Source organism: Musca vetustissima, unplaced genomic scaffold, assembly GCF_032173495.1.
Source record: "Musca vetustissima isolate MV318-11 ecotype Yass unplaced genomic scaffold, APGP_CSIRO_Mvet_v1 utg28967, whole genome shotgun sequence".
Classification (NCBI taxonomy): domain Eukaryota; kingdom Metazoa; phylum Arthropoda; class Insecta; order Diptera; family Muscidae; genus Musca; species Musca vetustissima.
The window spans coordinates 950,176-978,122 of NW_026881305.1; the positions used below are offsets into that span (position 1 = coordinate 950,176).

The 27,947-nt window shown below is 33.3% G+C and overlaps 1 protein-coding gene across 1 annotated transcript; it reads left to right on the top strand.

The window, feature by feature from the left end:
* Positions 1-586: 586 nt before the first annotated feature.
* On the top strand, positions 587-27,884 carry LOC133327265 (synaptogyrin-like). Its single transcript, XM_061535822.1, has 5 exons — positions 587-730; positions 24,766-24,997; positions 25,242-25,381; positions 27,462-27,636; positions 27,797-27,884. The coding sequence occupies exons 1-5, from the start codon at positions 602-604 to the stop codon at positions 27,841-27,843; spliced, it is 723 nt and encodes a 240-aa protein (XP_061391806.1). The 5' UTR covers positions 587-601; the 3' UTR covers positions 27,844-27,884.
* The last annotated feature ends 63 nt before the right edge of the window (positions 27,885-27,947 follow it).

Below are 27,947 nucleotides of genomic sequence, written 5' to 3' on the forward strand. Positions count from 1 at the left end.
CTACAACTAAGACTAGTATTGCCATTAGAAAGCACACACAATAGCCGTTAGTATACTTTTGAAGAGAGTTGAGACAACAAACAAAGGAAGGAAGCTGCTGCTGCTCTCTGCTGCTCCCCCTCTACTATTGTGAGATAATAGAAAAAACAACTAATACATCGAGACAAAAAATAACGTAACAGTTCTTCTTGGATTTTTAAAGGCAGAAGAAGAAGAACAGAAGAAAAAACCCAACCAAAGACATTTTTTATTGTTGTTGTTTCCTCTTTTGCTGCTGCTGTTCTCTGTGTATGTGTGTGTGAGACTGTGTGTTTTTTGCCAGCAAAACTACAGGATTTGAAGGCAATTATTTACACTAGAGCTTGAGCAAAAAACAAGAAAAATAAATACCCCACAAAAAAATTACATAAAGTGTAGAGAACGAAACAAAGAAGAAGAGAAAAAAAAACGCGAAAAATCAGTGCAAAATAATTGTGAAAATTCAATAGAAAAAAAAAATAAAATCGATTTTTTGTGTTTTAAAATAAAAGGAGAAAGGATTCCCTTTTTGAAAAAAGAAAAAAAATATTTTAAAGAAAATTTGTTGTTGCTGTAAGCCAAAATGGATATGCTAAATCAAATATTAAATATGAATGCTGGCGGAGCCTATGGTGGTGGCAAGGCTGGTGGAGCCTTCGATCCACTGTCCTTTGTCATGAAGCCCCAAGTTGTGATACGAGCCTTGTGTTGGGTAAGTTTGGGAAAATGAATAATTCTTTTTTTTTCAAATAAAAAATGGAAATAAAGAAAAATGATAATAAAAATAAATAGAAAAAGGGAAGAAAAGGGATTTTTTTACACGAAAAAAATAAAAAATGAAAAAAAAAAAATTAGATCAGGGATTAGGAAAAATCTAAATTATATAAAAAAATAAGGGGAGTGAAACTAAATCGAAAATAATGGGAATTTTTTTACACAAAAAAAAATAAAGAAATGAAGAAAAAATAAATAAGAGTTGGGTTAAAAAATTTGAATTTGAAAATAAAAAATTTCAGGGATTAGGAAAAATCTAAAAAAAAATCAAAAAAAAAATATATAGAGATAATAGTAAAAATCGAATTTTAAAATCAAATATTTTCAAGGATTAGGAAAAATCGAAATTATATGAAAAATAAGGAGAGTGAGTGAAGCTGATACGAAGAAAATAATAAAATAAAGAGAAAGATAAATGAGAATAGGAAGAGTAAAAAAAATCAAAAATCAAAATTTTTCGAGGAGTAGGAAAAATTTTAATTAGAATAAAAATGCTGTTGAGTGAGATATCGCAAAACTTTATCGAATTTCTGATTTATGGAGAATAATAGAAATTATGCTTTTCAAAAAGGGAATCCTTTAGAAAATTATAATAAAAAATAAGAGGAGTGAGACATTGTGAACCTAATACGCACCCCTTTTAAATCAGAAATTTTTTGTAAGCGGAAAAATTGAAATTATCGATTTTTTTTATTTTGGAGGATAACAAAAAAATCCTCTTAAAAAATCAAGCTGTTTGAAAAGTAGAAAAAAATATATGAGGCAAGATTAATACGCACCCTCTTTAAAATCGCAATTTTTTATGTAATCGGAAAAATCGAATTTCTGGTTTATGGAGAATGATAAAAATTTAGATTCAAAGAAAAAAAGATTAGAAAATTATAGTAAACAATAAGAGAAGTGAGACATTCTGAAACTAATACGCACCCCTCTTCAAAATCACATCTTTTTTGGGTAAGCGGAAAATCGAAATTATCGGATTTTGTTATTTTTGGAGGACAATAAAAAGTCTATTTAAAAAAAATATTGAAACTATTGCGAATCACTTTCAAAATCACAAATTTTATGCAAGCGAAAAAATCGTTATTTATGGAGGATAATAGAAATCCTTTATCCCTGTTGACTTCAAAAAATTTTTTTTTAAAAAATCCAAGCCTATTGTTGACTTAAAAAAATTTTTTTTAAATCCACGCCTTTTGTTGACCTCAAAAAATATTTTTTTTTTTTAAAAAATCCACACCTATTGTTGACCTCAAAAATATTTTTTAAAAAATCCTCGCCTTCAAAATCACAATTTTATTGAATAATCACAATATTAAAAAAAATCTGGAAAATCAAATTTTGTGATTAATAGAGGATAACAAAGAATCCTCTTTCAAAAACAAACAATTTTAATAAAAATCCTTCAAAATCACAATTTTGTCGAGTAATCGGAAAAAGTCGCAGAAATCGAAATAATCGAAGGAGGATAATACAAATCCTCTTTCAAAAAACAAAACAAGCAAAAAATCAAGCAGTATGAAACATAGAAAAGAATATCAGAATATGAGTAGGACTATTAGGGCATTAAAAATTCTGAAATTGGAATTCGAAGCTCCTTTTTTTAAGGAGTTAGTAAAATAAAAAAATATCAGTTTAATACTTCTTTAAGGCATTAAAAAATTCTGGAACTGGAATTCGAACATTATTTTTTAGGAATAAGAAAAATAAAAAAAAATATGAGAATAGGGGAAGGGCTATTAAGTTATTCTAGAACTGGAATTCGAACCTTCTTATTTAAGGAGTCAGAAATATCGAAAGTAAAATAAAAAATCCCGTTTTTTATCCCTCAAATTCCAAAAAAAAAAAAAACAAGAAACAAACAAACAATCAGTCTGAAAACATTAAAATTTAATAGGGGGAAAGGAGGAACTCCAATTTAAATCTACTTCCAAATTTCTACTTTTTGAGGAGTTAGAACAAGTGGAAGGTATCGAAAATTAAAATCCCTCTCCACGAAAATTTCCTGTTATGGAATTCCAAAAGTGGAAAGACAAATAAACAATTTTATAATCTGAATAGGATAAGAAGTATTAAAGGCATTAAAAAAATCTAAATGTCGAGCCTCCTTTTTTAGGCAGTCCGAAATATCAAAAGTAGGAAATGAAAATAAAATTTCCCCTACTCAAAATTTTCATATTATGGAATTCCAACAGTTTTATTTTCCTTCAAATTCCAAAAAAAAAACCGTTTAACAAATTAAAATTTAATAGGAGGAGGAATACGACTTTCAAAATTCTGGAACTCAAATTTAAATCCACTTCAAAATCTCAAATTTTTGAGAAGTTAAAAAAATTAGAAGTATCGAAAATTAAAATCCCTCTTCCCGAAATTTTCCTTGTTATGGAATTCCAATAGTTTTCTTGTATTGTACCCTTCAAATTCCATCAAATATCCCAATATCCCAAAAAACAACCCCCATAATTCTTCCCACTCTCCTCCCAAGAAAACAAAAATTCCTTTAGTTGATGGGGTTTTTTTCAGTTACTATTTTTTTTTTTCATTTCTATTTGTCTTTTCTTTTTTTGTTATGGCCATGTCTTTTGTTGTTGTTGTTCTATATACTCAAAGGACATGCCTATATACTACACAACATATATACGTACACACAAATGCATGTATATACATAGTTGTATATAAAAAGCGACAAACAACAACAACAAATGTAGGGTACATACATTATGCAAATTTGTTTTATTGATTTTGGCGTTTCAGGCTCTCTTTCTATGTGTGTGTGTGTGTTCATGATTTGTTCATGTTGTTGCTGTTTTTGTGTTCCTTCGAAATTTCATTAGATTAGATACAAGGTCTCTTCATTAATACTGACAGATGAAGAAGAAGAAGAAACAGCAGAAATCCTTTTGGAAATTATTTTGCCATTAAATCACTTTTCCAATAAGAACCACACACACACGCACTCAAACACACACATGGCTTGTCATAACATAATCCTCAAAGCTCCAATCCTCTGGGAGAAAACAAAAAAAAAACTAAGCAGTGATATAAATAAACTCCCCTAACACTTCTCCCACTCTCTCCCCTCTCTTTCCCTCGCTTCTTCCTCTTCATTAACTCAAAATGTGTTTTTTTATTTCTGGCACTCCCTCCACTCCTCCAGTTATAGCCAAGCCATAAAAGCAAACAAACCCAGGTCCTTAAGAAGTCATCAAGTGGAAAGTTGAGTACGGGCTTTTAAGCAAAAACGAAAAAAATCAACTATATTTTTTTAAAGGACCCACAACCAGGACTTCCACAGAAAGACACTTGATAATGAAGATTTTGTTTTTTTTATTTAGAAGAAAAATTAAGTTGTTGTCGTTTTTTTGATTGTAATTTAAGTTAAATATCATCAACACATATCAGCTACACTCCTCTTGGGGAATACACAAGCACACACAATCTCTCACACACACACACACACACACACATATATATATATCAAAGTAAATTGCTGCTTGTTTTCTTGCATAAATGTTGAGTGGGGAATTGTGACAAGTGCGGAGTTTAGATTGACATCAAAGGATATATGTATGATTTTTTAAATGTCAGTGAATTCCCAAATGTCGTTGTTGTTGTTGTTTTGAACAAATGTAATCTCTAATAAACATAAACTAATTGGAATATTAAAATCCCAAGGAGAGGATTTGTTTAACCTAAAAAACAAAGGGGTTCGAAATTTTTTTCTATAGAAAAAAATCGCCCAGTAGAACTGGGGTTCGAAATTTTTTTCTATAGAAAAAAATCGCCCAGTAGAACTGGGGTTCGAAATTTTTTTCTATAGAAAAAAATCGCCCAGTAGAACTGGGGTTCGAAATTTTTTTCTATAGAAAAAAATCGCCCATTAGAACTGGGGTTCGAAATTTTTTTCTATAGAAAAAAATCGCCCAGTAAAACTGGAGTTCGAAATTTTTTTCTATAGAAAAGAATCGCCCAGTAGAACTGGGGTTCGAAATTTTTTTCTATAGAAAAGAATCGCCCAGTAGAACTGGGGTTCGAAATTTTTTTCTATAGAAAAAAAATCGCCCAGTAGAACTGGGGTTCGAAATATTTTTCTATAGAAAAAAAATCGCCCAGTAGAACTGGGGTTCGAAATTTTTTTCTATAGAAAAAAAAATCAACCTCAGTTCACTGAGGTTCGGTGATTTTTTCTATAGAAAAAAAAATCGCCCAGTAGAACTGGTGTTCGAAATTTTTTTCTATAGAAAAAAATCGACCAGTAGAACTGGGGTTCGAAATTTTTTTTCTATAGAAAAAAAATCGACCAGTAGAACTGGGGTTCGAAATTTTTTTTCTATAGAAAAAAATCGACCAGTAGAACTGGGGTTCGAAATTTTTTTCTATAGAAAAAAATCACCCAGTAGAACTGGGGTTCGAAATTTTTTTCTATAGAGAAAAAAATCGCCCAGTAGAACTGGGGTTCGAAATTTTTGTTTTCTATAGAAAAAAATCGACCAGTAGAACTGGGGTTCGAAATTTTTTTCTATAGAAAAAAATCGCCCAGTAGAACTGGGGTTCGAAATTTTTTTCTATAGAAAAAAATCGCCCAGTAGAACTGGGGTTCGAAATTTTTTTCTATAGAAAAAAATCGCCCAGTAGAACTGGGGTTCGAAATTTTTTTCTATAGAAAAAAAATTCAATAAACTTGGGACCAAATAAAAAAAATATATACCCAGTAACTTGGGACCATTTTTTATATAGAAAAAAATCTCCAATAGACTGGGGATCGGTGACCTGGGGACCAATTTTTTTCTATAAAAAAATCCCCAGAAGCTGGAGTCATATTTTCTAAATTCCTGAATTGTGTGGTGCTGTTATATGGGAGCTATACCAGACCGTTAAACGATACTGAAAAATTTTATGGGAATATTTGCTAACCAATGAGGACCAAATATATCAAATTACAGCCAATTTGGTTGAAAAACATGTTCAAGCTTCACCAAAATACGGAACTATAAGGAATAGTGGGTCAATATTGTTAAAGTTTGATTGGAAATTTTGATACTTTATGAGAACCCAAAATATCATACTAATTCTAATTCGGTTGAAAACCTTAAAGAAAATATCGAAATTTGGGGGTTTACGTTCTATGAGAGCTATACCAGAACCTTAACCTATATTGATAATTTTTGGTGGGAGTATTTGGTACCCAACGAGAATCCAAAATACCAAATTACAGCCAATTTGATTGATAAACATACCGAAGCGTCCTTAAAATACCTTAGAATGGAGGTACCATTGTATGGGGACTCCCGGAAACTTGGCCCAATATTGATAATATTTGGTAGGGAGAAAACGTGCCCAAGCTCCCCCAAAATATCGAAAAATAAATGTACCATAATATGGGGAATACCCAGAAACTTGGCCCAATGTTGGTAATTTTTGGTTGATCGATTTTCTGGCGATTATGGACACATTTTCCGTTCTATGTGGGCTACCCTTAAACATGGATCAATATTGATAATTTTTGGTAGGGTGATTTTCTACCCAATGAGAACCCAAAATATCGAATTACAGTAAATTCGGTTGAAAAACGTACCCAAACACCCCAAAATACCAAATAATGGGAGGTACCATTATATGGAGACTACCCGGAAACTTGGCCCAATATTAATAATTTTTTGTACAGAGATTTGCTACTCAATGAGAATTCAAAATATACAATTAGACACGATTCGATTGGAAAACGTGCCAGAGCTTCACCAAAAACCCAAAAAATCGGGGTACCGTTATATCTAACCTATCCTGAAACTTAGGTCAATATTATTAATTTTTTGTAGGAAGATTTTCTACCCAATGGGAATTAAAAATATACAATTAGAGACAATTCGATTGAAAAACATACCCAAGCGTCCTTCAAATACCTCTGAATGGAGGTACCATTATATGGGGTCTACCCTGAAACTTGGGTCAATACTAATTATTTTTGATACGGATATGTGCTATAACATGATAACCCAAAATGCCAAGTTACAAACAATTCGATTCGAAAATGTGCCCATATTCCCCAAAATACCGAATAGTGGGAACCCCCACTATGGGGGAGCTACCCTTAAATATGGATCAGTAATGATAATTTTTTGTGGAAATATTTGCTACCCAACGAGAACCAAAAAAAATAAAATACAGGCAATTCGGTTTGCAAAACGTGCCTAAGCTCCCCCAAAATACCGAATAATGGAGGTACCATTGTATGGGAACTACCCGGAAACATGGGCCAATATTGATAATTTTTTGTAGGAAGATTTTCTACTCAACGAGAACTAAAAATATAAAATTACAACCAATTCGGTTGAAAAACGTACCCAAGCACCCTAAAAATACCGAATAATGGGAGTACGGTTATATGGGACCTATCCTGAAACTTGGGTCAATATTAATAATTTTTGGTACGGAGATGTGATATACCATGAGAACCCAAAATGCCAAATTACACCCAATTTAGTTGAAAAACGTGCCCAAGCTCCCCCAAAATACCAACTAATGGGGTTACGGTTATATGGGACCTACCCTGAAACTTGGTTCGATTGTAATAATTTTCGGTAGAACGATTTTCTACCTAATGAAAAGCCAAAATACCAAATTACAGCCAAATCAATAGAAAAATTAGTCCAAGCTCCCCAAAACACCGATATGTTTGAGGTACCGTCATATGGGACCTACCCTAAAACTTGAGCCAATATTCATAATTTTTGTTAGGACGATTTGCTACCCAATGAGAACCCAAAATACAAAATATCAGCCATATCTGTTGTATTATATTTTCAAAATTCCCAAAATACTGAAATTTACGAAGTATCATTTTATGGAAGGTACCCTAAAATGTGGACCAATTTTGATAAATTTCGGTAGAGAGATTTCCCTACCCTTTGATAATCAAAAATACCAAAATTCAAACAATTTGATTGAATATCGGGGTTTTTATGAGCTCTCTTTTACAAATGGCGCCCAATTAAATGACATTTTGAGGTTATATTGCAACATTTTCAAAAGAATTGGCCGCATTTAAGCAGCTGAGCTAAAAATTATACATATTTAGATATATCATCCATAAAAAAGTTAAATGCGTTAAATTTTTTTTGAATTTTCAAAAAATGTTAAAGAATTTTGAATTTAGATAAAAATAACCTATATGGTTCTCAGGAGTTCTTTTTACATAATTGCATAAATGCGTTGGGGTTTATATATTTATTGGATTTGTATATGTTATCAATTGAATCCAATCGAAGAGACTTAAATATGGTGAAACACTTCCTGCAATTGTAATCTTCTTTTTAAATGGCGCCCAATTACAAATTAGTAGTAATTTTGGTTTGTCTTGAAGGAGATGAAGAACTCCTTGTAAAATACATATAGGTATAAATTATGGTATGGTACTTATCATGTTAGAATGGCGCCCGATTTAAAGATTATATCGATCTTTTTTCCATACTTTGTGTTTGATTTCTGTAGGGTTAAAAACACTTTTCGGAAACATTTTTGTCAGATGTAAAATTTAAGATTTCATGTTCTCCCCTTTTTCAAAAACAATTCTATTCGAGGAGACTAATTTGGTACTTCAGGTTCTTTATTGGTCAGTTCACGTACTGCAAGAATCTACTAAATTTTAATATTTTCTTCGATATCATAAAGGAAAATTCGTTATCGTTGTAAAAAGTAGTAGATTCTTGCAGTACGGGAACAAACCATATATGTCAAAAGACTTCATACAAATATCAAATTACTAAGATATGCCCGCAAATGTAGGAAATATTAACATATTATTTTCACAAAAAACTGCATAGGTCAGAATAAAAACACAAAATACATTAATATCGACCATAAATTAAATTTGAGTACCATTTAGCACCAATTTTCATGATTCGAGCTCTAAAGGTTCACCCAAATCCAAATTTCCATACCATACCCCGATCCTACACCCCACAATGATTCCAAATTCATATTTCAGGATTCCAACTCTATTGGTTCACCCACAATTTAAATTGTACCAAATTTAGTACACAGTAGTACGAATGCCCAAAACTTGATATTCTATCGATTCACTCACAATATAAATTGTACCAAATTTAGTACATCGTAGTACGAATTTCCAAAACTTCCTACTTAACCCAAACCAACACCCCCAAAGTGATCTATTGCTTCACCCACAATTTAAATTGTACCAAATTTAGTACCATTTAGTACCCAATCCTGACCCTAATCCCACACCCCTACAGTGATCCTGACTCCAAATTTAATTTTTCCCGCTCTTTCGGTTCACCCAAATTCAAACTGTACCGGTTATAAAACGATTTAGTACATTTCGTACACATAAGTAACAAATTTCCAAAACTACGTTCATATCCCAACTCTACACACAGACGGTAATGATCATTTTCAAATTCCATTTATACCAAATATAGTACCATGTAGTACTTTTCGTATACACGAGTATACGCTTTCAAAACCATCTCCTTAAGTAGACCCTACATCTCAACCCTAATTCGCATTTCAAATTTCAAGTTTTTAGATCTGCTACGAAATTGTGCCAAATTTAGTACATTTTAGTACTTTTCTCATACCTATAGTTCGAATGTCCAAAAAAACCCTTGCTATATCTATTCTACACTCCATCAGTGACCCTCATGTAAAATTTAAGAGTTCTAGCTCTTCCGGTTCGCCAAATACAAATGGTATCACATTTAGTACTTTTCGTACCGTTCTAGTACGATTTTCCAAAAATCCAGCCTTATATGTCACCTTTAGATCAAGAGTAACCCTCACGCAAAATTTCAAGATGGTATCTTCAGTCGTTTCGTCTGGGCGTTGATGAATCGTTAAATCAGTCAATCACTTTGCTCTTTTATTAGTGTAGATTAAATGGCGCCCAATTTAAGAAATTTTCCAAATCTATTGAAAAACAAATAAGTAGAGAGTTCATATTTTTTTCATAGAGAGAAGAAAGAGCTCCTTGTAAAAAATGTCCAATATATAGCTACACGTTTTGTTATGCTCTCCATGTAAGAGTGGCGCCCGATTTATGGTTGATATAGATCATTTTTGCCAATAATACACCATTCACACAGCCCATTTCATTCTACTGAGCGTCATCAAATGTCATGCACATAAAAACAACCTTCATATTAAATTTCAGATTTGTTGTTGTTGTTTTTTTTTTTTACTAAATGCTCAATGACATTGCAAGCATTGTTGTAATTTTTGTTGTTGTTGTTGCATTTTTTCTTCTTGTTTTAATTTCTAAACCAAAAATCGTAATAGCTAAGAAATAATCACGATTTACTATAACCATGGACATGGCCACAATGGTGGATTTGCTTTGGTCGGCCATGGTCAACAAATACTTTTTTTGTTATTGTTTGGTTTTTTTATGATTTTTTCTTTCTCTTCTTGATTTTTCACATTACAAAAAGAAAAGTAAAGTGCAAATCAGTTGGGTGTAGTGGTGGGTGAGAAATGTCATACATCAATAACAAATGGGAAAACCCATTTTTGTTTGCTGGTCTATGAAATAATTCAAGACCATAATGGGGAGGAGGAGAACATATTTATTCTCTCATCGTTTTCTTCTTCTTCTTCTTCGACTGGCCATTATTGTTGCTTGGAAAGGAATTTTTAGTACGTCATATTTCTAACCACCATTCATTGCAAACATTCATGGTGCCTTTGATATTTAATTTCCTTTTCTTTGGAGAGGCAATGACAAGAACAATAAATAGAAAAAAAAAACAAAAACAACAAAAGTTCCTGAGAACAATGACATAGTGTGTGCATTTTTATTCTTCTTCTTCTTTTCATTTCTTTTATTGTTCGTTCACTTGTAATGAGTTGTCCAAGTGTGGTGGTGTTCAGTGGTGTGATTTTGGGTTTAACTAGGGACAATTGCGGGAATTTTATAAGGATTTAATATGAAATAGTATGATTTGGCTCGAAGGTCCATGTATATAAATTTTCTTAATTGGGCGCCACTTTTATATATAGGCTATATCTAGATATGGACTGACATTGTAATCATTTTTTTTTTTGTAGGATGAGTATCCAAAATATTGCGTTGGAAAAATCGGAGTTGCATAAAAAATAATGCTCCAATTGGGCGCCACTCTTGAGAAGGAAACACATACGATGTGGGGATTTTATAGGGATTTAATATGAAATAGTATGATTTGGCTCGAAGGTCCATGTATATACATTTTCTTAATTGGGCGCCATTTTTATATGTAGTCTATATCAGATATGGACTGACATTGTAATCATTTTTTTTTTTGGTAGGATGAGTATCCAAAATATTGCGTTGGAAAAATCGTAGTTGCATAAAAAATAATGCTACAATTGGGCGCCACTCTTAAGGAGGAAACACATACGAGGATCCAAGCCTGGCCTATTATGTTGGCTTTGTATGAAATAACAATTTATAAATGAATATCGGTGTCAAACTTTATTTTAGACGCCGTTCTCTTTTAAAAAACCAACTTAACATGCCAAGCGTGAAGTCTTCTTATGTGTTTCCCCCTTTATATGCAAACTATATTTAGACTTGAAACTATATTAGACCAAATTTTGGAAATTCCAATTTTTTTTTCGCGAATTATTTGAGTTCGATATTAGTCTCATTTTATTTATCGATTTTACTGAAAAAGTATTGGCGCCCAATCTACGAATTTTATTTAAAATTTATTTAGATTTTTCCAATTCAATTGACTGTAAGTAAATGTGTTAGACTCTCAGTGGGAAAAACGTCTCACCAAAAATCTGTCTTATATCGTTTAAAGTCTAAATATTGCCAGCATTTAAGAGTGGCGCCCAATTGAAAATGGTTTTTACATGGTTCTCAGATTTTTCAATTCCTTTAATATTTATGATCATCATTTGGTAAAATAAACGTCTTACCAAAAAATGTATCTAATATCGGTCCTAGTCTAGTCTGTATATACAGAAAGGGGATTGGCGCCCAATTAGAGACTTTTTTGAAATGTAACTCAGATTTTGTTTATCTCAATTACTATTTTGGATTTTCTGAGGTTAAAAAAAACGTCTTACAAAAATCGGTCTAATATTGTTCAAAGTCTAAATTAGGTCTGCATTTAAGAGTGAGTTTTTTTTTATATCTCCGATTTTCTAAAACTCATTTTATGTGGGTAAAATAAACGTCTTAACAAAAATTAATCTAATATAAGTCCAAACCTACATATAGTGTGCATATAGAAGTGGCGTCCAATTAAGAAATTTTAGGCGCCAACACATTTGGCTGAAAATAATTATTTTTATAATTGACAGTAATAAAAAGCACGTCTTATTGTAATTTTTCAATAAAGATCCATATATATATATGTATATCCTCCATATATAGTTAAGAAAGGCGCCCTATTTAGAGAATTTTAATCTCCATTGGATTTGATAAATTTTGTGACCTATTTCCACATTTTTGTTATTTGATCGGTTTTTACTGAAAAATGTATATGAGTGGCGCCCAATTGGAGAAATTTTTTTAAATGTTTCTTAGCTTTTTAAAACTTCATATCTATTTGAGATCCTCATTGGCTAAAATAAACGTCTTATCGAAAATGAATCCTAATATCGGTCCATGTCTAGATATGTAGTCTTCATATAGGAGTGGTGCCCAATTAAGAAAATATTGACGCCAAATTAAGAAAATGACTGTAAACCAATATATTTTCGATTTGTACATAATTAAATAACGTCCTACAACAATTTTTGAAATATCGATTTAAATCTACGTAAATCCTCCATATAAGAATGGCGCCCGATTTTGAGAATTTTTTCTCTAATGGATTAGTGATATACGAAAGATTTTGACCTCCTTCAAACGAATGGATTGAATGGGGTGCAATAAAACCTATTTCCACATTTTCCCCAATTAATTGAGTTATTTCATAGATTTTAGTCCGATTTTATTAGTCGATTTTTACCAAAAAGGGATTGGCGGCCAATTTGTTTCACACATTTCTCAGATTTTGTCAATCTCAATTACTATTTTGAATTCTCAGCGGATAAAATAAACGTCTTACCATAAAAATGGTCTAACATCATTTCAAATTTAGATATAGTCTACATATGAGAGTGGCGCCCAACTAGAGAATTCCTTTTTTACCTGATATTCAAACCTGATATAAATATTTTGGATTCTCAGATGGTAAAATATATGTCTAACCAAAAATAGGTCTAATATCGGTCCAATTGTAGCTATAGCCAGCAGATAATAGTGGCGTCCAATTAAGAAAATGTTAGAAGCCTACGGAGTAGACTGTTAAACAATATTTCTAAATTCGCCGTAATAAAACAAAACGTAACAAGTTATAAAGTGCGGAGGAGGTTTTCGGAGTTAGACACAGGTTTTATTATTCGTTGTATATAAGGTATATTTGTTCACCAGGATTCTGGAATGATAAATTACGGCCACTTTCGTGGGAAATTGCTTGCAAGATGAAAAAATACCCAAAATAGGGCGAAATCTTTATGTATGGAATAAATCAAACCAGGGTCTCTTATAAAATATATTCTGCAAAGCCAAATTGCAGCAATTTCGATGAGAAATTGTTGTAACAACCTTCAAAATACAGCGATCTTTAAATGAAGTCTATGTCAAAATATGAGTTTAGCCCTCCAAGATTAACAGTCAGTTCAGTGAGAAAATGGAGCTAAAATCTTAAAAATAACAAAAATGATGCGGGAGTTTTATTTGGGGGACAATGTCAAACAATTAACCTATATCGATTATGTTCTACAAGGATGTTTCTCGCCTTTCAAGATCCAGAAAAGCCAAATGATTACAACTTGGGAGGGAGAATGCAGCTACAAACTCCAAAATACTGAAAACTCAGTGGAAAATGGATTTAAAAACGCCTTCTATAAATTTTCAATAGCTATACAAGTCTGCGTATAGCCTCCATATAATAGTGGCGCCCGATTTAGAAAATTTTGTTCTCCCGTGGATCTAACTCAAAAATACCACATGTGGCAATAGAAAAATCTCAACTCATTTTAAAAAAGTTTTTATCCCCATCCACACAAGAAACCCACATCAAGTTATTCACCATATTCGCTTCGTGAACGGGCGATCCAAATTTAAGGATAGTCTTCATATAATAATGGCGCCCGATTCAGAGACTTTTGTTCTCACATGGATCACAAGGACTCAAACATACCTTATGTGGCAATAGAAACCCCCTATCTCATTCTAGTGTACTAACCTTCAACAAGAAAATTAGGTCTTATCTCAAATGGACTGTATACAAAAATAGATCTCTGTTTAACCGAATTCTCTCTCCTTTACACAAGAAACCCACATCAAGACAATCACCATATTCGCTTCGTGAATGGACCATCCAAATTTAAGGATAGTCTTCATATAATAATGGCGCCCGATTTAGAAAATTTTGTTTTCTCGAGAATCTAACTCAATCATACATAGCAAATGTGGCAAAAGTTCTTAACACATAGACTAAATTGATCTCAACTAAATCCTTTCTGATCTGCACATGATACCCACATCACGATATTTACTTTATTCGCTTCGTGAACGGATAATCCAAATCTAAGGACTATATGAGGACTATATAATAATGGAGCCCGACTTAGAAAAATTGTCTCTTGTCCCTTTAATCTAACTCTTTTGCCACATGTGGTATGGCAACATAAAAATCGTATCTCATTCTAGTTTACTAACCTTCAACAAGAAAAAAAGTCTTATCTCAAGTGGACTGTATACAAAAATAGATCTCTGTTTAACCGATTCTCCCCATCTACACAAGAAACCCACATGAAATCATTCACTTTATTCGCTTTGTGAACGGATGATTTAAATCTAAGGATAATATTCATATAAGAATGGCGCCCAATTTCAAACCTTTTTTTCTCCATTTAATCTAACTCAAACATACCACATGTGGCAAAAGAAAAATCCTATCTCATTTTAGTCCCCTAACCTTAAAAGGAAAAATGGGCCCTATCTCAATTATTTAACCATCAACAAGAAAAAAGGGGTCTTATCTCACGTGGACTGTATACAAAAATAGATCTCTGTTTAACTAAATTCTCTCTCCTTTACACAAGCAACCCATAGCAAGACATGCACATTATTTTTTACAACAAAATACTGCTTCGTTTCCTGAAAAATCTCCTAATAAGAATTCCTCAAAATGTGATATTTGTTGACAGTATTTCATTCCAAAAACTTATCGATTCAGCATATTTATTTCACTCATATCAATTTAGATTTAATGTGGCGTTGCGATTCAAATCCTCTAAGTGGCGCCCAATTGTACTTCAAGATAAATTTTTTCTAAATTGTTATCAACTGCTTGTCAAAAGTTTAATATTTTCCTCGTTGACGTCTATGACATTGAAAAAAATGTTTAGCCTGGCCGTTTTTGTGGTTACCAAGCAATTATTGGCCATTCCGTACTTTCCCACAAAATACGTATAAGTAATAAATTTCTAATTACAACTTATACGCCTCCTTGACCTTTAAAAGAAACAAATCAAGTTGAGTCAAATAACCACTACCCAACTTAGTTACACTTAGACTAAGAAACTATTTTTTGTTCATTCATACCTAGTTGGCAAGACTTGAACATGTTTGACCTGGTAATGAAAGAAAAAATACAAATAATTGCCTTAAAGATTTATGTGTGTATGAGTGAATTCTATATAAAAAATCTATCCCAACCTTGAATTTATTTCTAACAACTTTGTCCCATATATTTTATAGAAAGGACATGCATACATATATATATATATATATATATATATATTATGTATATTTTATGTACTACAATCCCATTCGTGTTCTCACGAAACCACAAAACATGTTGGAATGCTAACAAGCACACCAAGAACCTCCACTAACCACAATCTAACCTCCTGTATTCCCCCCACCCACACCCCCACACACGAAAATTCCATTCTAAAAATGGGTCAAATCATAAATTTTTCATTAGCAAAATGTGGCGAGGTCATCGATGACCTTCAGGTTTCGTTTCACACCTGTTTGCATTGTTGTTGCTGCAGTGGGGGTGGGGTACTATGATTCTACCTTTTTGCTTTTTTCCCCTTCCCTTTCCCCTTTGTTTATTTGTTATTTTTCTTCTCAGTATTTTGTTTTAAAACAAATACAATTACCAAGAAAAATATAGAGAAATTGCAACTATAACAAAAATCGTTGCTTTGTGTTTTGTTTGTGTAGAGAGCGTTGAAGAGTGCACAGAAGTACTTCGGTGTATGTGTGTGTACCTGAATGGGTGTGTTGTGTTCAGTGATTTGAAGTAGAGGGAGTAAATGCATCGAAAGTTGTTGTGTGTTTGGATTCAAGAGTCTCTCTTTATGGAACTTTGTGAGTGTTGTTTAGAAGAGTGTGAGAGTAGGGGAGGTAACACATATAATGCAATGCATGTTGTCATTGCAAGAGGCTTAATGCCATGGAGGGCCTTTCGTGATGTGAGTAATAAGCAAGGAATTTTAAGATAATCGTTATCTGTGTGATATTTTAGGAGGTATTTGAGGTAATTGAAAAATGGAATGCAATTCGAATTGATAGCCTAATAATATTTGGTCTATACCCATACTACAAGAATCTACTAGATTTTAATATTTTCTTCGATATCATAAAAGGAAAATTCATATTTGTAGTAAGAAAAAGTAGATTCATGCAGGACGGGAACATACCATTTATTTGATTTGATTAATATTTTTCATTTAAAATGCTAATTTTTCATATTTTTCTCTCCTTTACACAAGTGAAGTACATCTAGACTTACTATATTTATTATAAGAAAATAAAATAAAAAATATGAAATATAAAAACATGAATACATACCAAATCAAACCAAGCTAAGTAGAGGTACATTCGTCATCTCTCCAACCAACATCTCTTGTCGATACTATCACTTGGTTTAGTCTTTTAGGCTGAATCATCATCAATTGGCGGCTTCTACCTATCGACCACAGAATCTCTCATTGGCTGTTCAGCACCTGGGGCCGTAGGATTTATTTTCAATAGTCGAATATAACGACTTCTTATAAGCTTTGTTCAGCTGCAAATGCTTCCATGCTGAGCCATGTTCTTATTGCATACAGCTTTCTGTTTTGTCTTAGGAAATGAAATATTTTTTTTTTTCGACGAAAATATTTTTTAATTCAAATAATCTAACCCAAACCATACCACAGGTGGTATGAAGAAGAATTTCTTATCTCAGGTGGAACCATTGTACAACCGCCTTCTATAGAACCATCTTTTCTTGTCAATATCATCACCTTTGTCTGTGGGTTTCCTCTTCCAGGCTGAACCATCAGCAATTGGCTGCTCAGCACCTGTGGCAGCTTTTGTCTATAGGCTTAATATTAAATACTAAAGCATGTTCTGAGAAACAGCTTTCTTGTTATTGTTACCATATATGCTTCGCTCGTCGGTTTCAACGTGCAGGTACTGAATTTTCCATTTTTTTTTTGATATAGCGGCATTTTCTCTCATGAACTTATTGTTTCTTGTACCTCCTTCTTAGAACTTCTTCCTATGATTATTTCCCTCCTAATTCTTGTTACTGGCCTTGCCTGTGCATTTTCGAAAGTTTCTTTATTTCAATATCCAAGTACTGAAAGGTGTGGTTCGCTGTAAAGGTATTCAGCAAAACGAACCATGTGTACTAGGTTCGGTTTTATAGTTGATCTAGATCCTTTGGCTCCAATCGTTGCATTTTGCTTATTATTTTGGAGTACACACATGTGGAAGTTATACTTAAATATTTACATGCGTCCACCAATTCTTATACCATTACCACACTAGAGAGCGGAAATGTAGCGCTGGTGTCTAGGAAATTTAGTTTGACGTTCCGTTTATGGTCAAAGACGGCGTCTATAATTTTCTATGATGATCTGATGATATTTGGGGATGAAATTTACCGAAAACTTTATTTTTATCCGGTTTTCTATTTGCTCTAGAAACCACTTTTATAAGCCGGACATCGTACATTTTCCACGAGCAATTGATTCGAATGACTGAGAATGATCGGATAACAATCAACGGGTCAAATGAATCAAAACTTTTTTGAGTAAAATAAAAAAAAAACTAAATCTTATGAAGTAAATTTTTATTCCGGGAAAACATGATTCGGAAAAGATGCCGTGTAGGAGCTGTTAACCAATACTCGGCCCAGATTGTGCAAATATCGCAAAATATTTCTTAAGCTCCCTAGAGCCTCGTTTGTTTTTCCAGATCACGACCTCTTCTTATTTAACCTTACATCCCTCTCAAACTGTACAATGACTGCAACCTTTCTTTAAGACAAACATTGGCATCTACAGCAACCGATACTTTACGCCTTTCTCCCTCATACTCCTTGTGCCTCGTTTAAGGGGAGCCCCCAGTCTCGGTGTCAATTCAGTTAATTCAGTTTTTATACCCCTTTGTAACTCACCGAAATATTCATTTCCGACCCTATAAAGTATATATATTCTTGATCAGGGTAAAATTCTACGACAATCTAGCCATGTCCGTCCGTCCGTCTGTTGTAATCACGCTTTCTTCCGAAGGAATTGAGATAGGGTGCTGAAATTTTGCATAGGGTTGTCTTTTGTCTGCAGCCAGGTCAAGTTCGGTCCACGTTTAGGTATAGCTCCCATATAAGGGTACCCCCCAATTTTTGGTATTTTGGGGTTCTTGAGCGCGTTTTTCAACCGAATTCGCTGAAATTTGGTACATTGGGTTCTTATTGGGTACCAAATATCTCCACTAAAAATTAAAAGCATAGGTCCAATTTTTCTGGTAGCCCCCATATAACGGTAACTCCTAATTTTCAGTATTTTGGGGGTTTTGGTCGTACTTTTCCACCGAATTGGCTGTAATTTAGTACTTTGAGTTCTTAATAGGTTCCAAATCACTCCACAAAAAATTATGAATGTAGGTCAATTTTTTCTAGTAGCCCCCCATATAAGAGTACCCCAAATTTTCGATATTTTGGGGTTCTTGAGCGCGTATTTCAATCGAATTTGCTGAAATTTGGTAAATTGGGTACACAATTTCTCCACTAAAAATTACAAATATAGGTCCACTTTTTCTGGTAGCTCCCTATAAGGGTACGCCGCAATTTTCAGTTTTTGCGGGATTTTGACCGCATTTTTCACCCAAATTCACTATAATTTAGAACTTTGAGTTCTTATTGGATAGCAAATCTCTCCACAAAAAATTATAAATATAGGTCAATTTTTTCGAATAGCCCCCATATAAGGGTACCCCTAATTTTCGGTATTTTGGGGTTCTTGAGTGCGTTTACCAACCAAATTCGCTGAAATTTGGTAAATTGGGTTCTTATTGGGTACAGAATTTCTCCACTAAAAATTACAAATATAGGTCCACATTTTCTAGTAGCTTCCTATAAGGGTACTCCCCAATTTTCGGTATTTTGGGGTTCTTGAGCACGTTTATCAACCAAATTCGTAAAAAATCTCCCTCTCAAAAATTATTAATATTCGCCCACATTTAGGTGTAGAAATGTTCCGTATTTTCTACACGATGTAATCAATATTGGTCCCGCTTTAGGTACCGCCTCCTGGGACGTACTCATACACGAATATCGTCGTCATTATTGGTCCAGTTTTTGGTGTTTTTAAGAAAAATCTCCATTAAAAATTTCTGAAATTTGTATTTAGTCTACATTATAGATTACACAAATCGGTTTGTAGAAATGTCGGTATATGCCCACTTTTTGGTATGTTCCCTATATTTTCATTTCAAGTAACTGCCAGTATACCTATGGTGTAGGGTATTCAAAGTTCGGCCCGGCCGAACTTAACACATTTTCCACTTTTTTTCTACTAGCATACTTTCAGCAGGACTGGGCTAGATACGAACGTGTCATTATTTTGTGCCTAACTTCATTGTAAACATGGCATGAATCTTGCACTGGATAGAGATTTTTCTCGAAACTCAAAAGTGGTGGACAAATCCCAGATAAGAAGCCTTCTCGGGATGGAAGTTCAGCGACAACAAAATGTCTGTTGTCGAGACGTCCTTTGGTGCGTCTTGTGATCAAGACATAAATAGCAAACTCATTTTTCTTTAGCTATGATCTTCTTTCCGGCAGGGATTACATGGTTCCTTTTGAGAATATGCATAGAATCACTTTTTAAGTCGATTTATGCATGTCCGTCCGTCCGTCTGTGCATGTTAAATTGTAAACAAAGTACAGGTCGCATTTATTATTCGATTTGGATGAAATTTGGCACAGCTCACTTATTTGGCGCAAGGACGAACCCTATTGAAATTGGGAAAAATCGGTTCAGATTTAGATATAGCTCCCATTTATATTTTCGTCCGATTTAAGGTAAATGGGGCACCATGCTTCGATTTGCACGAAATTTGGCATAGCGTACTGAATTAATTCCAGAATAATGTGTGCCAATTTTCGAGAAAATCGGTTCAGATTTAGATATAGCTCCCATATATAGTTTCGTCCGATTTAAGGTAAATGGTGCACCAAAGTGCCTATATATCTTTAGATTTGCATGAAATTTGGCACAGCGTACTGAATTAGGTCTAGAAAGATGTGTGTTAAGTTTCCTGAAAATTAGTCCAGATTTAGATATAGCTCCCATATATATTTTCGTCCGATTTAATGTAAATGGTCCACCAAATACCCTATATATCTTTCGATTTGTACGAAATTTGGCACAGCGTACTGAATTAGGTCTAGAAAGATGTGTGTTAAGTTTCCTGAAAATCGGTCCAGATTTAGATATAGCTCCCATATATATTATCGTCCGATTTAATGTAAATGGTCCACCAAATACCCTATATATCTTTCGATTTGCACGAAATTTGGCACAGCGTAGTTAAATAGATCTATAATGATGTGTGTTAAATTTCCTGAAAATCGGTCCAGTTTTAGATATAGCTCCCATATATATTTTCGTCCGATTTAATGTAAATGGTCCACCAAATACCCTATATATCTTTCGATTTGTACGAAATTTGGTATAGTGTACTGAATTGGGTCTAGAATGATGTGTGTTAAGTTTCGTAAAAATCGGTTCAGATTTAAATATAGCTCCCATATATATATTTTCGTCCGATTTCATGTAAATGGTGTACCAAAGTCCCTATATATCTTTCGATTTGTACGAAATTTGGTATAGCGTAATGAAGTAGTAGTAGAATGATGTGTGGATTAAGTGTAGAAAGATGTGTGTTAAATTTCGTGAAAATCGGTTCAGATTTAGATATAGCTCCTATATATTTTTTCTTCCGAGTGTATGTAAATTGTGCACTAAAGACCCAAAGTTTGTCTGATTACCACACAATTCGGTACAATGAACTGTAGTTAATATAAGTTAATCTCTGACAAGTCGCATTGAAATCGGTTCACGTTATATATATATATATATATATATACTATATATTATATCTATAGCAACTCTATATATATCTGACCAAATGAAAAATTTAGTATAGGTTGCAGAATGACATGTTTATGGATCCATTTTCGTGTTTATGGACCTTCAACGTCCGTTAGGATTCATCTGTGGAATATACCCAAAATGGTGAAGGGTATCATATAGTCGGCCCCGTCCGACTTTACTACTTTCCTCACTGGTTTTTTAATGCATTTTAATTATTTTTTTTTTTAATTTATTTTCTTTTATATATTAAGTATCTTCTTCAAATATGTTTAAAATTCTACATATTGCGTATTACATATTTACAATCAATGTGACCTTCCATCCATGCCATCATACACCGCATGCAAATTAACGCTGTAATTCGATACTATGTTGTAGGGTTCTATAGTATAGAATTACAGCATGCCTGCCTACGTGCCTAAGTGTAAATGGGGTGTTGGGTTACTAGGCGGTAGTTATTACTACGAAATATTTTTTTTTTTTTTTTTTTAAATAGATACACATGTATGCAAGTCAGCTGTTCCAACCAGGTTCTCGATGTTACTATATATTCGATAGTAATTTTAAGAACAAACTTTTTCATGGTTATATTATGTAAATATTATTCTTTCACTTGGCATCCTTTCTCTAACAGATTTTTTATTTTTTCAAACCAAATTGCCCTCATCATATACGTCCAGGGGTTTTTTTACATTTGTTACTAACTGTGTGTACATTTGTCTGATGCAATACAAAGGATAACTTTTTCTGCCATTATCCTATTTTTCCATTTGGTCTTTTTTTTGCCTTCCTGTGTTGTAGTTTTGGTGTGTGCTTGTCATTAAAAATGCAACTCGTCCAAACCCAACCTGCCATGCCATTACTCATACCAACCACACACACTCCCTCTCTCTCTTTCTCGTTTCGTACTATTTGAACATTTTCCCACGTTTTGTTCTCTCAATGGGCCTTTGAAAGAACATATGTATATAGTTAAAAAAACCTACATATGTTTTACATATAAAAAAGGATATAACAAAACTAGAACCTAAATGGAAACTGCATTAACAAAACAAAATCGGCTACAACTCATTCTAAAGTTTTGCCCCAGTTTTTTTTTTTGTTTTTGCTTCTAGTTTATGGGCTTTATATTTTACGTTGACATTTGTCATAATGATGACAAATGTTGAATGTGGGGTTTCAAGAGCTAGCCTTTTATTTGAAAGTTGTTGAGATTTGTTTTTGTTTTATATGTGAATGGATGATAGGGGAAATGTGATAAATCAATTTGGAACAAACACTGCACTTTAAATTTGCTCTGTGTGAATGTGATATTAGTGTGTATGGATACTTTAATAGGGACGTATGTCAAATTTATTAAAGAGTTTAGAAATAGTCAGCAATAAAGCTGACTTACAGAAACCTTAAATGTAACTAATAGTTTTTTTTACTCTTAGTTCCATCATTTTAGACCTGATTTCCTCTAACATCGGAGGCAGATTTATTAAACAAGTTTATCTCTATAACCTCGTAAAATATAGAGATATTTTCCTATTCAAATTTTGAACCATAATTCGTTCACGAATCAACAGATTGCTAGTAATTCTAGCTAACATATAAAAATCTTATTTAAAAACCAGTGAGCGGAGCAGTATAGTCAGGCGGGGCCGACCATACGATACCCTATACAAGTACCACAAACCTTAATTTCCTGTGAATTTTTATTCCGAACCTGGGCAATATTTCGTGATAGTTGCACTCTCTTGTCCGATAAGAGATCAGAAGCACCTCTTCCATACACAGAGCCATATTTTCCGAATATTACTAATAATCAGTACAGTCCTTCTAATTATTTGTCCAGATTCCCTTCAGAGTGGGTTGTGTTGTGATGTTCGGCCTATAGATCGACTCGAAAAAATCAAAAAAAAAAAGTTTTTGGTCCACTTCATCCCAAAATTATTATCCGATCATCACCGAAAATTATAGGCGTTGCCCTTGACCATAACTGGAACTTCATGGAACATTTCAAAGCTATCAGCGATATATTTTCGCCCTCCAGTGTGGTAACGGGTTACTAAATAATATCTGAACACGTAAGCACCTGTAAATATTTACGTGTAACTCCCACATCCGAATACATACGACAATATAATTCGTATAAATTTAAAGGTCAACCACTCCTCTTGGACATACTATCAACTTCTCGATTCTATGTCCTTCAGGGGTAAATATACAAGCCATAGAATACAAATTTTGTAATTTTTCACACAAAAGTGAGGGTCTATTTGACACGCTAAATATTGATCGATCTTTATGAAAAAAGGCATGCTTATACTTTGGCCCGATCGCATTCTTCATGTAAAAATTCGCGATGTTTGGGCCATACCGACAAAAATTAAGTATTTTTTCCATTTCATCCTCTAAATATTAACTGATCTTTACCAAAAACATTAGGGGTCTTCATTGGGCCAAACCCATTCTACATGCAAAATTTCGTGAAGATTGGTCCATAACTGTGGCCTGTACCGTGTTTACAAATTATAATGGACAGACGGACGGACGGACACACATGCCTAGATCGATTCAGCTAGTCGAGATATGACGATCGGTATACTCAAAGGACCAATATTTCGCGGCGTTACAAACTTTTGGGGCTACACAAAGCTATAATACCCTGACAACATAGTTGTGTAGGGTATAAAACTATACTGAATATCCCTTTAATTAGATGTAATTTTTTAAGGCATTAACGTTTGAATGATATATTTTAGAGCAGATGGCTACTTTAACAGTGCCGTACGTCAAATATATAAACAGGTACTCCATTTAGCGCAGCTGACTAACCTGATTAACTGTCAAAGTGCATAGTTTGGACCATGGTACAATGAATAGGTAGCGCAGCTGATGTCTTGATTAACTATGAAAGTGGGTACTTTCTACTTGAATTCGATGTGCAGTGTTGCCAACCATTTAAAATATTGTATGGAAAAATTTGACAGATAATCGAGACAAAAACAAAGGTTTTTGTTTTGATACATCACCTTATTATTGTATCATGGGTAATTTCTACTTGAATTCGATGTACAGTGTTGCCAACCATGTGAAATATTATATGGAAAAAATTGACAGATGGTCGAGACAAAAACAAAGGGTTTTGTTTGGATACATCACCTTTTTATTGCATCATGTACCCGATTAACTATCAAAGTGCATAGTTTCGACGTCCAATGTTGCCAACCATGAGAAATACTGCTATATACAATTTGACAGATGGTCGAATAACAAACAGATGTTTCGATACCTCAACTTATTATTGCATCATGAGGTGTGGTTTGCGTCTTATAGAATATGTCATTGATGATCACTTCTCTAGTAGAAAATGAGATATATGAGGACATTTCTTATACAAACTGACAGTTTTTATGTCAAAATGTAGCCATTTTTTATATTTCTTCTCTTGAAAAATTAAATTAAAAAAATATTTCTTTTCTTTAAAATTTAAATCTCAAACTTTTTCCTTCATTTATAAAAATTCTATCCTTTAATTTCCAGCTCTTTTCCGTTGTCGTCTTTGGTTGTATATCCTCGGAAGGCTATCGCGAAGAAGATGGCAAAGAAGTGTGTCTCTTCAATAAAGATAATATGGCGTGTAAATATGGCAATACTGTGGGTGTCTTCGGATTTATTGCCTCCATAGCATTTATTGTGGGTGAATATCTGTTTGAGCGTATGTCATCGGTGAAGAGTCGAAAACGTTTCGTGATGGCTGATATGGGATTTTCAGGTGAGTAGAACATTTTACTCAATTTCTTTACACAACGTTTACAAGAGACACAACAAGTGAGTTAATGTATTAATTTTTTAAGGAAATTGGAATTTGTAAACGCAAGTTTTGGAAAGTACGTTTACATTGTACCGGATTTCGTTAACCTAGTGGGTTTAAATGTCAATTCCATTGTATACATGTCAAATAAATCCTCATAAATTAAATTACCGTTTAATATGTTTATGTTTATTTTTCTTTTCAGCATTTTGGGCATTTATGTACTTTGTGGCGTTTATTTACTTGTGGTCACAATGGAGTTCAGCTGAAATGCCACCTGGTGGCATTGGTGCAGGCAATATGCAAGCGGCCATTGTTTTTTCATTGTTCTCCATATTTACATGGGTAAGTTAAACCATAAATCAAATTTCAAATACTAATCTGTATTCCTTCCTGCTCTGAGTCGTCAGTCGTCATATTTGTACTCTTGTCGATCTTGGCGACTAATGTCCTGTTGTACAACGTCCACATTTCGAAAAATCTTAATTTTCAGAAACTCGACTCAATTAAAGAGTTCAGTACTTTCCGTCGACGCTTTCTCTTCTGTAAATCCCACAGATCTATATTGTTGCTGCCTTTATTTTCAGTAGCTTCATCCTTTACCGTTAGATCTTGTTGCTTAAGCTGGTCATCCAACGAGAGATCTCGGTCCTAAAGTAGTTCGCTCTGCAAAAGGAACTAGTTCCATCATTTATCTGTTTATGATATAATTGAACGATTTTCTCAATAGGAACTAGGTTAACGAGAGCAAAAGGAACTAGATGAACGAAATAATTGAAACTAATACCGATAGTTCTTTTTGCATATTCAGCTATCTTCGGAACACCTTCCACTTTGATGCTGTATGAGTGTTAATTTATTCAACTGTGATCGTAAGGAACGATTCGATTTATTCCATTTTTTAAAAGTTTGTCGTTACGCCCATTAACCAATTTGTCCTCCCAAAACAATACCTTTCCGTATGCCCAGCTGCCATAATTTCCTTGGCCTGGAGGTAATATTCTTCAGCAGTTATGATAAAATTGTTTTTCTGCATTGATGTTCACTAATCCAGCTCGAAGGACCAATGTCAAATAAGATCATATTTCTGGCATTTGTTTGATGCAAACATCGAAGATCGACTAATCTTCCGCAAGCTGTCAAAACCTGTTCTATTAAGACCTATTAATAAGATTATCCAAGAAGGAAAAACTAGGTATTTTTTCTCAAGTTTAATGCCGAAAACGTTTCAATTTTTATAATGTGGATCTACAGATGATCTTCCAGGGTGACTTCATTAGTAGGCCTTGGTTTTATATTTTCAATTAATCGTATGGAAATGTAAACAAAAACATTGACAACAAATCATAATTCCAGATCAGCTGATCCGACATCGAGTTGCCAAATTAATTTCCATTTTTAAATGGTCGTATGAAAGCATAAAGGTTTTCTATTTGAATAAATCTTACGAAAACGTAAACACAAATATTGACATCAAAATAATTCAAGATCAGCTGATCCGCCCTAGAGCTGTCAAACATATTTCTATTTTTAATTAGTCGCATGAAAACATAAATAAAATTATTAACATTACGATGATATCTATATCGCAATATTATCATTTATTGTAGTTTCTGGTTCACATAATGAAAATGACTTATGTAAATAGCCGAGAAAACAGCTGATCATGCCATCGGCTGTAAGAATGTGTTATATTTTGAATAAATCATACGGAAATGTAAACACAATAATTGCTGCGTGAGGTTTATTTAATCACCATTGTAGTTTTAATTTTCAAAATTAAATAATATAATATCGAAAATATAATAAAAAATATATTAATTTAAGTTCAGGGACAGAACGCTATTTTATTAAAACATATAACAATTAAAGGCGTTTTTAGACAATGCTTTTAAATCGAAGTACAAAGTCGTTATTAAAAGGTTATAAAGTTGACAGTCAGCTGTTATTTGTTTACGTATAAATACACATTTCGGTGGTTTTATCATTTCCCCTTCGATCTAATCATGTGAACCATCCTTAAAAAGGCCTATTTATAAGGTCATCCAGGGAGACCAGCTGGATATCAGCTGCCAAAAATTTGCTGTCAAAATCTATTATTGTGAATTGTTTTTCATTGTCAACATACAGCTGATTATCTGTCAGAATGTTTTCTATTTTGAATAAATCACGGCCTGTTGATAAGGTCAGATAGAAAGAGAAATACAGCTGTTTTTTCATGTTTAATGTCAAATATTTGTACGAGGTTTACATTTATATAATTTGAAATCAATTCACAATAACGAATTTTGACTTGTCAAACTTGAGAACAGCTGATCTTCTTGTTTTTTTTTTGTTCAATTTTAAAATTGAATTTGATCTAAAATTGTAAGCCACCCTTATTTTAATAAAAAAAATCGTCTCTTCATTTTCTCTTTGTTTCCAGGCACTGTGTGCTTTCTTGGCCTATAAACGTTTCCTAATCGGGGCCGGCGATGAGTTTACATCGGCCTTTGAAAATGATCCCGCCAATGTGGTGCATCAGCAGGCCTACACAAGTTATTCCATGGACAATGATAATGACCAATATAGTGCTTCACCATTTTCAGGCCAGCAAACGGGTAAGTAGAGAGGGAGAGAATAATCTACGTACTATAATAATCTACTATATCGATATTATAAAGGAAAATTTGATATCATAGTAAAAAGTAGTAGTGCGGGAACAGACCTAATATAATATTAATTTAATATATAATAATAAATTTTTTTTTTTTAATCTAGGAGGCATGGAACAGCAAGGCATGGAATACCAGCAACCCACCTATTAGATATCAAATTCAAAATAGACAAAACTTCAAAATAATTTAAACATATTAAATTAAATACGACATAATTTGTTCTTTTTTGTAGACAATTTAAAACAACAGAACAT